The sequence below is a fragment of the Musca vetustissima genome, unplaced genomic scaffold (genome assembly GCF_032173495.1).
Source record: "Musca vetustissima isolate MV318-11 ecotype Yass unplaced genomic scaffold, APGP_CSIRO_Mvet_v1 utg60862, whole genome shotgun sequence".
Taxonomy (NCBI): domain Eukaryota; kingdom Metazoa; phylum Arthropoda; class Insecta; order Diptera; family Muscidae; genus Musca; species Musca vetustissima.
The window spans coordinates 44,414-60,734 of record NW_026885124.1 but is presented as its reverse complement, the minus strand read 5'-3'; the positions used below and the strand labels follow the sequence as shown (position 1 = coordinate 60,734).

The window sequence follows — 16,321 nt, the reverse complement described above, 5'->3', positions numbered from 1 at the left end:
AATCGACTTCAGCTTTAATAAGTTAATATTTTGTGTAGATGCGCTAAGACTTGATAGGTTATTCGCATACGAAGAATTTCGTCTAATTTGATAATTGAAACACATGTGGGTTAAGCGAAGGCTTAAAAATTTTTATTTTGTAAAATTTTATTTTTAAGCCCGTGGGCGTCTTCTCCGAAGACGAACTGATCCAAGATCTATTAATAAGGTCACCCAGGTAGCAATCGAAATCGGAAAACAGCTGTTTTTTCTCAATTCTAATGTCAAAAATTTGAACTTTGTTTACGTTTTCATAATGGAAGTCAATTCACAATAAGGAATTTTGACAGCAAGCTTGAGTGGCTGCTGATATCCAGATGTCTCCCTGGGTGACCTCATGGCCTATAAATAAGGTCACCAAGGGAGACCAGCTGATTATCGATACCTCTCAAGTTTGCTGTCAAAATGCATTATTGTGAATTGACTTCCATTATGAAAACGTAAACAAAGTCGAAATTTTTGACATTAGACTTGAGAAAAAACAGCTGTTTTCCGATTTCGATTGCTATCTTGGTGACCTTATTTATAGGCCATGGGTGACCTTATCTATAGGCTTTGATCAGAATCCTTGTTAGTCCAGTGCAAGATCTATTAATAAGGTCACTCATCTAGCGAAAGTCAGCTGTTTTTGTTTCACATGCATAATGTCAACATTTTTTATCCAGCTGGTCTCCATGGATGACCTTATTTATAGGCCTTGAGATAGTTCAAAAAAATGGGAGTGGCTACAGTATTCAAGTAGAAACTACTGGCGACCATGATCTATTAATAAGGTCACCCAGCCATCAGTTTTTCCCAAGTCCAATGTGAAAAATTTGAACTTTGTTTACGTTTTCATAATGGAAGTCCATTCACAATAATGTGTTTTGACAGCTAACATGAGAGGCATCGGTTATTCAGCTGGTCTCCCTGAGTAACCTTATTTATAGGCGACCACAATATGCTGAACATGGCACAATGAATAGGTAGTCCATTTAGCGCAGCTGATGTCTTGATTAACTGTCAAAGTGGGTAATTTCTACTTGAATTCGATGTGCAGTGTTGCCAACCATTTAAAATATTATATGGAAAAATTTGACAGATCATCGGGACACAACGGTTTTTGTTGGTATACATCACCTTATTATTGCATCATGATGCTGAAGTAGGTAGTCCAATATCGACATTGTAATTAATTCGTTAGCATCACAATATTTGGTGTTCTGAGTTAATTGAGAAATTAGGTCTGAACTGTAATTCAGAACTAAGTGACTGATATCGTTACCATTACTTCAAGAAGCGCTATAGCAATATATTGCATCGAGATAGTAAGGTTTTTGAATATTAATATGCTCATAATCGGACAGCTAAAATTGTCTTGTTTACAAAATAAAATCATCCTTATTTCCTTGGTTCATAATGTGAAGAATGAAAACTATCACGATTTTTAATTATATTAATAAATGTTTGGCATAAATTCCAGAAGCTTGGCTGGCGGGTGTCAAACGTGTAGGTTGATCGGTTGAATTATTTACTTATTTATATAAATGAGTTAAAATAAAGTCTGTGCCTAAACCTTTCAAACCCAAAGACATTAATAATTCTTCTGATGCATTTGTAGAAAAATTGAAACAGGATCCACATGTTAAGTTCGTTCTCACGTTATTTTTATTTTTTTATGTTCTAAAGGGATAGCAAAGCAGTACTAAATGAATAAAAATTAATTAACAAACCCCATACACATGATTATACAACTTTCTCTTAAAAAGTGTCAGATCTTACAATTTATTAAACTGGGTCTGAAAGGGTTATGCTGAAACCAATTTTTGATCTCAACCGATATTTTTAATTGGATGATTAAGATGCCCTCGGACACGTCTAGATATGGCGGCACCGATCAGGAGTTAAACGGGTAATAAAATCCATGGTTGGCTTACGTGGTTGCTAAAGGCTTTTCATAACCTCAACTAGTAGTTTAAATAACAAAGACATACCGAAATTATAATTCATGTGGTCTAGGAAAAAAGGTTACAAATAAAAACTATGAAAATGGAAAATACAATGTTATGTTACAAAAGAGCGAGAGACAAGTTCGTGCTGAGATTACCTTGATATTCATTTTGTAAAACTAGATCAGGTTTACACACCTACCACTATTTTTACTCTATGATTTCAATTTTCTTTATCATTTAAATCATAGAGTAAAAATATATCTGCCATAAAAAACATCCATCAATATATAATTCATTCAAAAAGAGTCATTTTTAAAAAAACATGTGGGATCGCTTTAGATACAATATTGTGGGATTTATTTGACAGCTAATATAATATTATTTAAATTCCTTTAAATTTAAAAAACCTAATTTTTATACATCTCATTCTTAATCATAAATGCCAAGTTTTTTTGTTTTTATGTCTTCCGCCTATATTTATATACAATATTAAAAAACTATTTTTTAAATTAAAAAAATGCCAAATTTATTTTACAATTTTTTACAATACTAATATTTACATACTAAACTTTTTTACATTTTTAATGAAAATATATAATTATTATTTGTCAGTATTTTTTTCGTTTAAAGAAGATACACACATTCCACAAGTTCAAAAAATTATAGCTCAAAAAATCATCAAATTGTTGTCCATTGATAAAGGAAATAAAAGTAATTTAACCTAAACATCGAACTCCCTGAATAATACAAAAGAAAACCCTAATAAAAGAAAATAATTCGAATTCAAAAACAAAGATTCTAATTTGGAATATAATTAAATACCAAAATAGTTATATACAACAAACCAACCATAATTTAATTTTGATTTACAATCCCTATATTCTCTTTCAAAAATTTAAATTCTTTACTAATATAAAAAAATTAAAATTGTAAAATTAATGAAATCGAATAGAAAAATGATGAGTTATTTTTAAATTCAAATAAAGGAAACTATTTTTCAATTATAATGTTTATTTTTAATAAAAAATACTTGATACTACCACCTCTCAGACCGAGTTCACAGATTGTAAAATTGGACTATTAATTATAATTTAAATGACATACATTTGGACGTTATTTACCAATATCTATTAATAAGGCCAGCCCACAAATGAAGAAAACATTGTCTGTAAAGGAAACTATTATTCAATCTCAATGTTTATACATATTTAATAAAATCCTTTATTATAATACCAGCACCTTTCAGTCCAAGTTCACCTAGAAAGCTGTCATTTCTCAGAACAGCTGTTAATTTTCAATTTAAATGCTATAAATTTGGATGTTATTTACGAAGATCTATTAATAAGGTCGTCCAGCAAGCGAATGCCAGCTGTTTTTTCTCAAGTGTAATTTCAAAACTTTGAACTTTGTTTGTATTTTCATAATGGAAGTCGATTCAAAATAATGAATCTTGACAGTAAACTTGAGAGGCAGCTGATATCCATCTGGTCTCTCTGGATGGACTTGTTATATACTATTAAGGCCAGGGAGAACAGCTGGATATCAGCTGCCTCTCAAGTTTGCTGTCAAAATCCATTATTGTGAATTAACGTTCATTATGAAAACGTGAACAAATAGTCAAATTTTTGACATTCGACTTGATAGAAAACAGCCGGGTTTCGCTTATTAATAGATCTTTGTTTACATTTGAACAATGTGATGTCTATTCACAATAATGCATTTTGATAGCAAACTTGAGAAACATTTGATTTTCCTGGGTGACCTTATTAATATTAACAGAACTTGTCACAGATGTAAAATTTGGTTACTCACAACACCTATTAACAAGGTCATCCAGAAAGCTGTCACTTGTCAGAACAACTTTTATTTCTCCATTTAAATGTCATGAATTTGGACGTTATTTACGATCAAGGTCTATTAATGCGGTCATCCAGAGAGACCAGCTGGATATCAGCTGCCATTCAAGTTTGCTGTCAAAATCTATTATTGTGAATTGACTTCCATTATAAAAACGCAAAAAATGTCTACATTTTTGAAAATTAGACTTGAGATCTTGTTTAAATTGTAAAATATGAAGTCTATTCACAATAATGCATTTTTACAGCGAACTTGAGAAGACCTTGGACAAATACAAAATTTGGCTACACGCAAGGCCTTTTAATAAGGTTAAAAAGCTGTTGAACTTTATGTTTAACTTACTGGCATTTTCACAATGTGAAGTCCGTTCACAATAATGGTCTGCAAATTGGAGAAGTCATATACATAGAGAAGTATATAAATAGCTATCTCTGGTAAATTTTTTAGATATTTCTGAGAGGTGGCGTTAAAGGGAAACATGAGCCATTATTTTCCGTTTTGTAGTGAAAATATTATATTAAACAAATGTCACAAATAGACCTTTAATACTCCCCCCAATAATAAAAACCTGTGTAAACGTTAGACAAACTTTGCTGCTCGATTTGTAAAGTTACCAGACCACATAAATAATTTTATTTTCAAATTCTGATAAAATTAATGTTCTACAAATTCACAAAGAATTGCGTTAATATATGTCGTATAATCAAATAAATTGACAATCTAAATGATGATTTTATTTTAAATCATTATCGAAATTAAAGTACTAACTCTAAGTACCAAAATGTAACTCTGGTTTTGTACGAAAAAATACATCTCTTCTTTTACCAATTGCTGCAAGTGTTTTGTGAGGAGTCAGACATGATTCAAAGAAAAAATGCAACATTCCACATAAATGTTTAAGTCAGGATAAAAAAATTGACATTTACCTTTCATATATGTCAAATCATTTCTGTTAGAGCGCGTTTAGACTACTAAACCCACAGCGTATACGTCACGTTAATGCGCGATTAGACTGCATCATGGCCTATAAATAAGGTCACCAAGATAGCAATCGAAATCGGAAAACATCTGTTTTTTCTCAAGTCTAATGCCAAAAAATGTCGACTTTTTTACGTTTTCATAATGAAAGTCAATTCACAATAATGCATTTTGACAGCAAACTTGAGAGGTATCGATTATCAGCTGGTCTCCCTGGGTGACCTTATTTATAGGCCATGTATGCAACATTCTACATAAATATAAAAAGTCAGGATAAATATATTTATGTTAGGGCTTATTTACACCGAACGTGTCTTATGTTAAATTAATCACAATTTCTGTAATGCATACATGGTGTAAATGTATTCATTAAATATGTTGAAATTGAATTCATGTTTTTGACATTTGAGTACCAATTTTTTTGTTTAAATAAACTTGAATGCATTCAATTATGTACGTTGAATGTCTTCGTAAACATTCAACAGCTGACTGGCCTTTACATCATCTCAAGGCATGTATAAACGGTGTTGTATATAAACCTATTTAACATGGTAATCAAGTTTCTTATGTGGCTTGGCAACTTTATAAATCGTACACCAAAAGTAATTATTGTCTAACCTAAAATAACCTTAAATTTGTAACTATTTACCTGCTTTTTTTTAGAAATGAAACAATTTATTTACACCGTTGATCAAATCAAACAAAATCAAAAAAACACACGATAACCTGTCTTTATTTTTAATTATTATAAATATAAAAAATAAATAAGATATATTTAGAATTTTATGTCTTAAATTTTAAATAGATAAATAGTATATAGTATGAATACATATATATAATATGTTTTTAATTACAAAATATGAGCTAATTTTTTTTCTACACCCTATTAAGAGGTTAATTATTTATTAAATGAGAAGAAAACGTTATTATTAACTATTTACATAAAATGAGTAAATATTATTTTGTTAAAACAAATTAAGTTGTAAATTAGGTATATTATTAGATTTAAATTAATAAAATTCGAAAAAATAATTTGAAAAGAAAATTGATATTAACTGCCCAAAAAAATATATACTAATTTATAAAAGTACCTTTCTGAAAGCTAATGCTATATTGACATTTAACGTGTTTTATAATAAATCATAATTTATTTGTCAAATTGTCAAATAAACAACAATTTCCATAAAATACGGGCATTGTAAATGTAATATGAAAGTACGTTCACATGTAGGTCTTTACCGTTGTAAATACTTTATCATTAATATATTTGACGTATATTTTTATACAATATACGTCAAATTAATAATAATAAAGCAAAGCAATGTTAGAGAGAGACTTAAATTACAATACCGTTGCTTATTAGATGTACTAATCACAGGTTTAATAAGCTAGACGAATCAGCTGATCTGTTGGAGAAATCAGCTGTCAAAATAGTTGATGTAATTAAAAGAAAAACAAAAAATCTTTGTAAAGGAAATGTTTGTATTCTAGGTGATTTTTTATGGGCGATATATTTCTTAATTTTTTTTCAGAATAACGTTTATGCGAGAAAGTTGTTCAAAATACAACTCTGAACAGCCGTTTTTTGTTTTAACAGATTTGCTGATGGCTCTACCTTATAAAATCTGTTGATTTTTATTTATTTTATATGTTCATACTTTATTTTTAATTACAATCATGTATTCAGCTATGTGTTGGAAACCTAGATAAATATAGAGAAATGTTGAAAAAGGGTATATATAAACTGATCCTTAGTTGCTCTAAAGTCGCTTTTAGTCTATGCCTTCTAAATCGACTCGATTTCTAAATTAAGTTACTAAATTCGAACTGTTTAGACTAGTATTAAAGAGATATAACATCAGTCAGCTGATATTTGTTTACTTATACATACACATTTCTACTTCCACTTAGATGGTTATTTACTTAGCGTGCTTATGACAGAACGGTTGTTCCATAAGCCGAGCTTAAAAAAAAGATTTTTAGGTGCGTCAGTCTTGTGCGCATCTTACCCAATTTGAAAGACCATTTTCCGAGATGTTGACTTCATCTTGATCTTTCCATCGGATTCGTGGCCTTCCCCTTTTGCGTGAACCATCACTTGGCTCGCTTTTATATGTCTTTTGAGCTGGGGCTTCTTCATCCATTCTCACAAGATGGCCTAGCCAACGTAGTCGTTTCAGCTTGATCCGTCTGATTATGTCGATGTCCGATAATAGATGGTATAGCTCATAGTTCATTCAACGGCGATATTCACCATTGACGCAGATCGGCTCATAGATCTTCCGGCGAATTTTTCTCTCAAACACTCCAAGAGCTGCCTCATTTGCTTGCGCAAGTACCCATGCTTCAGATCCATACAATAGCACGGGTAAAATCAGCGTCTTGTAGAGTGTGAGTTTGGTCTGGCGAAAGTTGGCCTTGCTTTTGAGTTGCTTACTCAGGCCACAGTAGCATCCTGTTGGCCAACACTATTCTCCTCTGGACTTCAAAACTGATGTCATTCGTTTTATTTATGGCGGTACCAAGGTATATAAGCTGTAGTTCTCAAGTTGGTCCGAGTCTACTGGACGTCTTGCGCGTTGATACCATCAGCTTGGTCTTTTCGCCTTTTACGGCCAGTCCCACTTTGGCAGACTCCTTCTCAAATGGAACAAGGTGGCTGTTACCGCTCGCAATGTTCGAACCGTTATGTTGATGTCGTCGGCGTAGGCGAGTAACATCCTGTTACAGAGTGTCATTTCTGTTCCCACTTGTATATCGTATGACCTTTTCAAGCAGGATGTTGAACAGGTCACACGACAAACTGTCACCTTGTCTGAATCCTCGTTCGGTATAGAGGGCTTCGAGAGGTCCTTTCCTACTTTAACTGCTGACATTGTACCAGTTAATGTTATCCTGCATAGCCGTGTTCATTTTGCAGGAATGCCAAACGCAGACATGGCTTTAAACACCTCTGAACGGATAGGGCTGTCGAATGCGGCACTATTGTTGACGAATAGGTGGAATGTGTCGATGTGTTTTTCGTGGGTTTGTTCTAGGATCTGGCGCAGAGCGAAAATCTGGTCAATGGTGGATTTGTCAGGCCTGAAGCCGCATTGGTATGGTCCAATAATGTCATTGACCATTGGCTTCAATCGTTCACACAGCACGCTTGATAGCAGACTTTTTCCTCTATAGTTTGCACATATCGTCTTGTCTCTTTTGTGCACGGAACACAGGATGCTGAGGTTCCAATCATTGGGCTTGAATCCCTCTAGCCAAATTGTACAAATGAGCTGGTGTATGTTTCTGTCCAGCATCTGACCACCGGTCTTGAATAGTTCGGCTGGTAATCCATCGCCACATGCTGCTTTATTGTTTTTCAGTCGATTAATTGCTACTCTGACCTCATCTTGGCTCGGTGGTATACACTCTATACTATCATTTCTTATTGGTTCTGGGATATCTTCTTCACGGTGACTAATTGATACCAGAAGCTTTTCCGAATGCTCCTTCTAGATCCCTAACACGTTGTCTGTATCTGTCATCAGGTTTCCATCTTCATCTCTACAGGGGGATGTGCTGCGTCAAAGTCTTCGGTTTTATGTTTTACTCGTTCGAAAAATTTCCGGACTTCATTCTGTACATCTCGATTTGCTCACGCTCACGTTTTTTTGTTCTTTCTTCTTTTTTCTGATAAGACGTTTCTCCTCTTTCCTTTTCTCCCGATAATTCTCCATCGCATTACGTGTTGCTACTGCATGCAGGGTTGCCCTACACACTGCGTTTTTCACATCCATAACATTTTTAATTTTTTCAGCAGATGTACTTTTTCTGTTAGACATCTATTTTGAATTTTAATGTAAACAAATGGGAATGTGATGTATTGTTTGGCACAAAAACAGTGTTGTATTTGATGTTACTTCGATTACACACATGATTTCTAGGAAATCGAGGAAATTAGTGGATGTAATTTTGACCGGTAAAACGTTGGAAAAAATGTTTATGAAAACGTACAAAGGTCACCCAGCTTGCGAAAGTCAGCTGTTTTTTCTCAAGTCTAAAGTCATTTGGCTTTTGTTTACTTTTTCATAATGAAAGTCAATTCACAATAATGAATTTTGACAGCAAATTTGAGGGGCAGCTGGTCTTCCTGGACAACCTTATTTATAGGCCTTGCTTGAATACGTAAACAAACAACAGCTGATTGTCAACTTTATATAATTATTTATAGGTTAAACAACGTTTAGTACTTTTGGATAGATATCGTGTCGATTTAGAAGGCATAACCGAAACGCTATTTTAATTTCCATCACATAGCTGATTAATTAAAATCTTTTTTTGTTTTGTTTATTTTATACATTTTATTAATTTTAAATAAATTAAAGCAATTGTTACGACACAGAAAAACAAATTTACTTTAACTGTTAGACTTTGAAATTTTAAAACAAAAAATTAATAATAAAAAAATCATTATGAGAAGAAATTAAACATATATACAGACAGAAAATTTTGCAAAACACAAAAACATTTATAGAAATTTAATATTCGAAAAAATACAGAAAAACAACAACAACAATTAAACATTTTATATGAACTCTTTAAAAAGACCGAAATAAAATAATACATTTTTAATACAGCCAGGATTCTTACATTAAAAAAAATACACAAGAAATAAACTTTTTACAACAACAGAAAAAAACATAAAGCACAATAAAAATGAAATAGCGAAGAAACAGACAAAAAAAAACAGTATAGATATACATACACATATAAATTGATTTAACTGATTAATAAATAAACTTAAATGGGGGCTCTGGTAGATAATTTCAAAATTGAATTTGTAATTTTTCTAATTATTAACTTCGAAAAATAAGACCAAATTTGCACAAAATATGTATAGCTACCCATTTGGCATTTGTAGATGGAATGTCTGTTAAATTTTGTAAAGTAAGCATCTGTTATTTACATTGCATCATGTTGGGCGCCATTATTTCATCTAAATTCGGTAATTAATTTTCGATTTTTCAACATTGTGACAATTTTTTGGGGAGATAGCAGAATGAATATACCTTATTATCCTAATATTAAATCTGGGATCTGTATAGATATTTAAGACTGTATCCGCAAATTAAGCCAAGTTTCAAAAATATATGTTTATATATCTACCGTTAGACAATTGTTGGCGTAATGTCTGTTATATTTTTTAATGTAAGCCCCTGTTATTTGTTTTGCGTCATGTTAGGCGCCATAATTTCATCTAAATTAGGAAATTAATTTCGATTTTAAGAATTTAAGATTTTTCTACATTGTGAAAAATTTTTGGGGAGATATCAGAGGACTTCTGATATATTGCCCACCTTTTCACGAAGTCTGAGATATGTATAAATTTTTAAGAGTGCAAAGTTTACATCCTCATATTTTATTTTTTTAATGTTGAAATTTCGTTAGAGGTATTGATTATCCAGTTTACATAACATTTATTAGGATGTTTGAATCATATCGGATACTAAATTCTCTTCGTATGTTATTTGAGGATTAATACAAATATGTTACCCATTGCAGCATAATAGATACTCATCCCGCATGCAATTATACACAAAATAGGTCGTTCGATATTATGCATCTTTGAACTTGACCTATGTTTGGAAAGATTATTACGAAATGCCAAGTTTAATTAAAATTTCGTGCCTGAAACTGTTTGAAGTTTTTCGGTTCGCTCTACAAATGGGACTAGGTTATTAATTTAGTTTCATAGTTCAATCGTTTATTGTCACAAATCGATTAGTTCAGCCAATGAACGAGTAGATTTAGATGATCTTTTGGATCAAAAACAAAAGATGAATGAATGAACCGGACGTAGTACCTATCGTTCCTTTTCGGGAATAGCTTATTTGAACAATTTCGTTCCGGAGTGATCCAATACTAAAGGATTCCTCAAATGTGCGAGTGAAATATGCAATTTTTGGTACTAATAATTTTACTATGATAATGATTTTTCCTCTATGATATCGAAGAAAACCGTAGATTCTTGCAGTACGGGAACAGACCAAATTATTTTACAAATTGTAAATATTCGGAATTAGAATGTAATTCTATAGGATTTTAATTGGTACTAATGGTATCATAGCTCGAGATTTAAATTTGTTACTAGAATTGAGTGGACTAAAATCTTAAATTTTGGTATGAAGGTCGATGTTGGAGTGATGGTGTAAAGGTTGAGATAAAAATGTGATTTTGCAAATTCGTACTAAAAGAATATAAAAGGAACTAATTTTATTCAAATTAGTATTAAGTGAATGTAAACCTTGAAGTTTGGTATTACAATTATGGTTGGAACCTTGAGTTTGGCGAATTTCTAAAGTAATTTTCCTGATTTGGAAAGTCCCAACTAAAACTGGTGTGGGATGAATTTTCTTATGATAATTGTTTTAGTTAAATCAAGCAATCTCGTTCTCCGTAAAAGGAGCTAGGTCATTCAATTCCATAGTTCCCATTAGTCCAATTGTCCGTTAATATGACCGATGAACGGCAAGATCTGGATTATGGCACAATAAAAAGGTAGTCTATTTAGCTCAGCCGATGACTCGATTAACTTTCAAAGTGCGTAATTTCTACTTGAATTCGATGTGCAATGTTGCCAACCATGTGAAAATTTTCCTTATAATATTTCACACGATTGGCAACTTTGCACATCGAATTCAAGTAAAATTAACAACTTTGAGAGTTAATCAAGACATCAGCTGCGGTAAATGGACTACCTATTAATTGTGCCATGATCTGGATGAACGATTGGAGCAAAGGAAACTTGAGTACCGATTGTTCCTTTTGCGGAATAGTTAATTTGAACTGGTTCGTTCCCGAACGACACAACTATATATGACTAATTAATACTAATTATTAGGTTACTAATCGCCCCCAAAATACTACCCATTTCACAAAAACTCGTAAATGGAATAAGCGCCGGAATTTGAATGTACGTCTGTAGGATTTAAATTGGTACTAAAAATTTTGTCAAATAAATTTCACAAAGACTGGATATTTTAGATCTCGAACTTGTACTAAAATGCTATCAAATATACTTGAATTGAGTGGACGTATAGAACTAAAATCCGGAATGTTGGTTTGGAGTCGCTGCTGGAGTGAAGGTTTGAAGAGATCTTTGAAGTTCATAGCAAATGTCAGGGGTACCAAAAATCTCACAACTGACTGATTATTCATCAGAGCTAGAACTCTGATGGAGTGGAGAATTTTTGGGACATTCGAACTATAAGAATGCGAAAATTACTAAAATGTACTAAATTTGGTACAATTTCGTAGCATGTGAATGGATAGAGCTATAAATTTGAAATGTGAATTAGGATTGGGAAGTAGGGTCGATATAAGGAGATTGTTTTGTACACAGTGTACTCATGTGTACGAAAAGTACGATATGGTACTATATTTGGTACAAATTTAATTTAGAGGTACAAAGCGAGCTTGAATCCTGAAAATTGATATTAACATTACCGTCAAAGTGTAAGATTGGGATATGTACGTAGTTTTGGAAATTCGTTACTTATGTGTACGAAAATTACTAAATCGTACTATAATTGGTACAATTTGGATTTGGGTGAACCGATAGAGTGAGAATAAAAAAAAAATTGAGTCAGGATCAATGTAGGGGTGGAGGATTGGGTTCAGGATTAAAAAAATAATAATACTTATGGGTACTAAATGGTACTAAATTTGGTACAATTTGAATTTTAGGTGAACCAATAGAGCTAGCATCATGAAATTTGGAGTCAGGATCACTGTTGAGGTGTAAGATTGATTTATGTAGGAAGTTTTGGAAATTGGTACTACTGTGTACTAAATTTGGTACAATTTAAATTATGGGTGAAGCGATAGGGTTGAAATCCTGAAATTTTGACTTATGATCCCTTTGGAGGTGATGATATTTTGAATTACAAATGAAATTTTGGATTAACAAATAAGAATATTCTTAATTTAATTTTTAACGGCCTTTCACAAATATTTATTAGAATGAATTTTTAAAATTTTATCCCAGAGCCTCAAAAGTTTAACGCATTTAAAAAAGTCAATAATAAGTGTCGTTTATAGAATTAACTGAAAATTATACAAGCGAAAAAATATACCATTGATACTTACATACATATATATATTGAACCTTTAAAATCCTGCAGAACTTTTGTCACAAAAATCGAACAACAAAAACATTTAAAACAATAAAAACTCCATGAACTCCACCAAACACACACACATTTGCATTAAATGAATAAATAAATAAAAAATTTATAGAATTAAATCATAAATAAATTATGGGAGTACTGAATATAAAAAAACAACAGCAAAAAAACATCCAATATTTATAGGAAAAATTCACAAAAGAAGAAAGAAACAAATAAAACAAAAACAATAGTAAAAAACAACATATGGATTTAAATCTAAAGTAGTTTTCAATGTCATTGTCGAAATAATAAAAAACAAAAAACAAATAATCATAAAATATTTGAACCGCAGAAGAAGAAAAAACCGCATTCATTAATACACCACAGTAATTCAGTTCTATTTGTATTATGTGGTGGCGAATATTACCACATAAAAAAAAACAAACCGAAAAATAATAAAAATTCATTGAATTAAAATATATAATAGAAAAAAAGAACTCATTGTAATTGAAAAAATGCAACAAAAAACAATGCAAAAAGAATCATTAAAATATAAATTCAAAATAAAAAAATGAGAAAAAAACTTCTATAAATTTATTGAAAATAAATTACAAAAAATAAATCCAAATATTTTATTGTGTGTGTTTTTTTTACTTATTCAAGAGGAAGGGGATTTTTAGAAAATATTTTTCAAAGCATCAACAAGGCGTGGATTTATTAAAAATTATTTCTTCGAAGCATCAACAAGGCGTGGATTTATTAAAAATTATTTTTTCGAAGCATCAACAAGGCGTGGATTTATTAAAAATTATTTTTTCGAAGCATCAACAAGGCGTGGATTTATTAAAAATTATTTTTTCGAAGCATCAACAACGAGGTATGGTATGGAAGGAAGCCAAAGGTTAGTCATCTCAAAGTATTTGGTGCATGTGCTGTAGCTTTGAATAAAGGAAGGAGATCGAAATTTGATCCCAAGGGGAAGCAATATATAATGATTGGCTATTCATTAGTTGCAAAGGCATATCGTTTATACGATAGTAGTACTCAAACCGTGATTGAGAGACGCGACGTAATTTTTGATGAAAATTGTCTTCAAAATTCCAGTAGTGTCCAAAACGGGGCTAGATTCGAAGATAAGGATTCATATTATATGGTTTTGGATAACGAAAACGAACAAGGTTCAGATTTGCCCGAAACTAATCCGGATTCAGATGGAATTGAAGATCAGGAAGAGGATTTCAACACCGCCGAAGAGAGTAGTGATATTACAGAAGAAGACGAAGTAAAAATTCAACAAATTGCTGAGGAAACTAATGATTTGGAAGAAAATTTGAATCGAGGAGAGCAGAGAATAGGTCGTGGAAGACCGAAAATAATTCGAGATGGAAATAGGGGAAGGCCTAGGAAGCAATTCAATGTGGTGAGTGGATTATCAGATGAAGTAGAATTTGTACCTCAAACTCCCGAAGACGCCATGAATTGTGTAAAATCGGACGAATGGAAGAAAGCCATGCAAGTTGAATATGATGCCCTGAAGAAAAATGAGACATGGTCATTAGTTGATTTACCAACTGGGAAGAAAGTTATTGGCTGCAAATGGGTGTATGCCATTAAGACAAACATAGACGGAGCAATAGAGAGGTATAAAGCCAGGCTGGTCGCTAAGGGCTGTAGTCAGCAATACGGCGTGAACTACAAAGAAACTTTTTCTCCGGTGATTAGGTATTCAAATATTAGATTGTTTTTGAGCCTAGCAGTACAAAATAAAATGCATTTACATCAGTTGGACGTGGTAAGCGCATATTTACATGGAGATCTGCATGAAGAGATTTATATGCAGCAGCCAGAAATGTTTGTGGATGATAAGTTTCCAGATAAGGTTCTACGATTAAAGAAGTCGCTTTATGGCCTAAAGCAATCAGGCAGAGAATGGAACGCCAAGCTTGACATGTGCTTAAAAGACATCGGATTTACTTCATGCAATAATGAGCCCTGCTTATATAAGATGAAAATCAATGGTGAAATGGTTATAGTAGCTGTGTATGTCGACGACATCTTAATTGGTTGTGCAAACAAGTCTATTCTGCTGCAAGTGAAGCGTGCTATATTTAGCGAATTTGACATCAGCGATTCAACATTTTCTTGGCATGGAAATTAATAGAGACGGGGAAACAGGAAGTTTAACAGTGAGTATTATGCAGTATATTAAGAATTTGTTGAAAAAATACAGTATGGAGGAATGCAAGACAGTGGCAACCCCACTTGATCCTGGTTTTCAAGTCGCATGTGACAAAGATTGCAAACGAGCTGATATACAAGCATATCAAACATTAATGGGGGAGCTAATGTATTTGGCGATCACAACTCGTCCCGATATTGTACATTCAGTAGCGAAGCTATCGCAGAAAAATAGCGACCCTCACATTGAACATTTTAATGCAGGCAAGAAAATATTAAGGTATTTGGCTGGTACTGCTGAATTGAAGATTGAGTACAAGGATGGTAAAAAAGAATTGTGCGGTTATGCGGATGCAGATTGGGGAGGTAACCCCATTGATAAAAAATCCTATACACGATTCTTATTTTATTATGGAGAGTGTTTGATTTCATGGGAATCTAAAAAGCAACGTGTAGTAGCGTTGAGTAGCACAGAGGCAGAGTATATATCAATATCAAATGCTGCTCGAGAAGCTGTATATTTAAAAAGGGTGCTATATGAACTCGAAGGTGTTGAGAACAAAGCAGTGATTCTAAACGTTGATAATCAAGGTGCTATGAAGTTGGCAACGAATTGATATCAAATATCATCACGTTCGCGATGAAATATGTAAGAAGCAAATTTAACTTAAATATGTCAACACTAATGAAATGATTGCGGATATATTCACTAAGAATTTGCACAAAATTAAACATAAGAAATTTGTAGAATTAATGAACTTAAAAAATGTTGAATAATTATAATATTCGGTTTGAGGGGAAGTGTTGAAAACATACCTGTTGAGAACACACTCTGTAGTCAAACGAAATAATTTCACCTAGTAGGCTTTGGTATTCATATTGTATTTTGTGTTTGTATCATAATATTTTTCTGTACCTTTTGTAATAAACGTCTGAACTGAACACAACATACGTGTCCGCTGTATTTCATTTCTAACAATCAACAAGGCGTGGATTTATTAAAAATTATTTTTTCGAAGCATCCAAAGTGTTCTTCCTGTTTCAATTTTATTTAGTTTTTAATACTTACTTCATTTCAATACTTAATTTAAAAACATTATAATTTTATTTTTTACAATTTACGTTTTATTAAATGTATTTTTCTTCAATAATATCAATTACTTGTCATTTTCATTGTTGTTGTTGTTT

The 16,321-nt window shown here is 32.2% G+C and overlaps 1 protein-coding gene across 1 annotated transcript; it reads left to right on the top strand.

Annotated features, from left to right (window-relative positions):
* Positions 1 to 15,186: 15,186 nt before the first annotated feature.
* LOC133332230 (uncharacterized) lies at positions 15,187 to 15,750 on the top strand. The gene has a single exon (XM_061540612.1). The coding sequence runs from the start codon at positions 15,187 to 15,189 to the stop codon at positions 15,748 to 15,750; it is 564 nt and encodes a 187-aa protein (XP_061396596.1).
* The last annotated feature ends 571 nt before the right edge of the window (positions 15,751 to 16,321 follow it).

Bases quoted from the DNA above. Each gene is read 5' to 3' on its own strand.
- LOC133332230 (XM_061540612.1), top strand. From the start codon at position 15,187: ATGGAGGAATGCAAGACAGTGGCAACCCCACTTGATCCTGGTTTTCAA.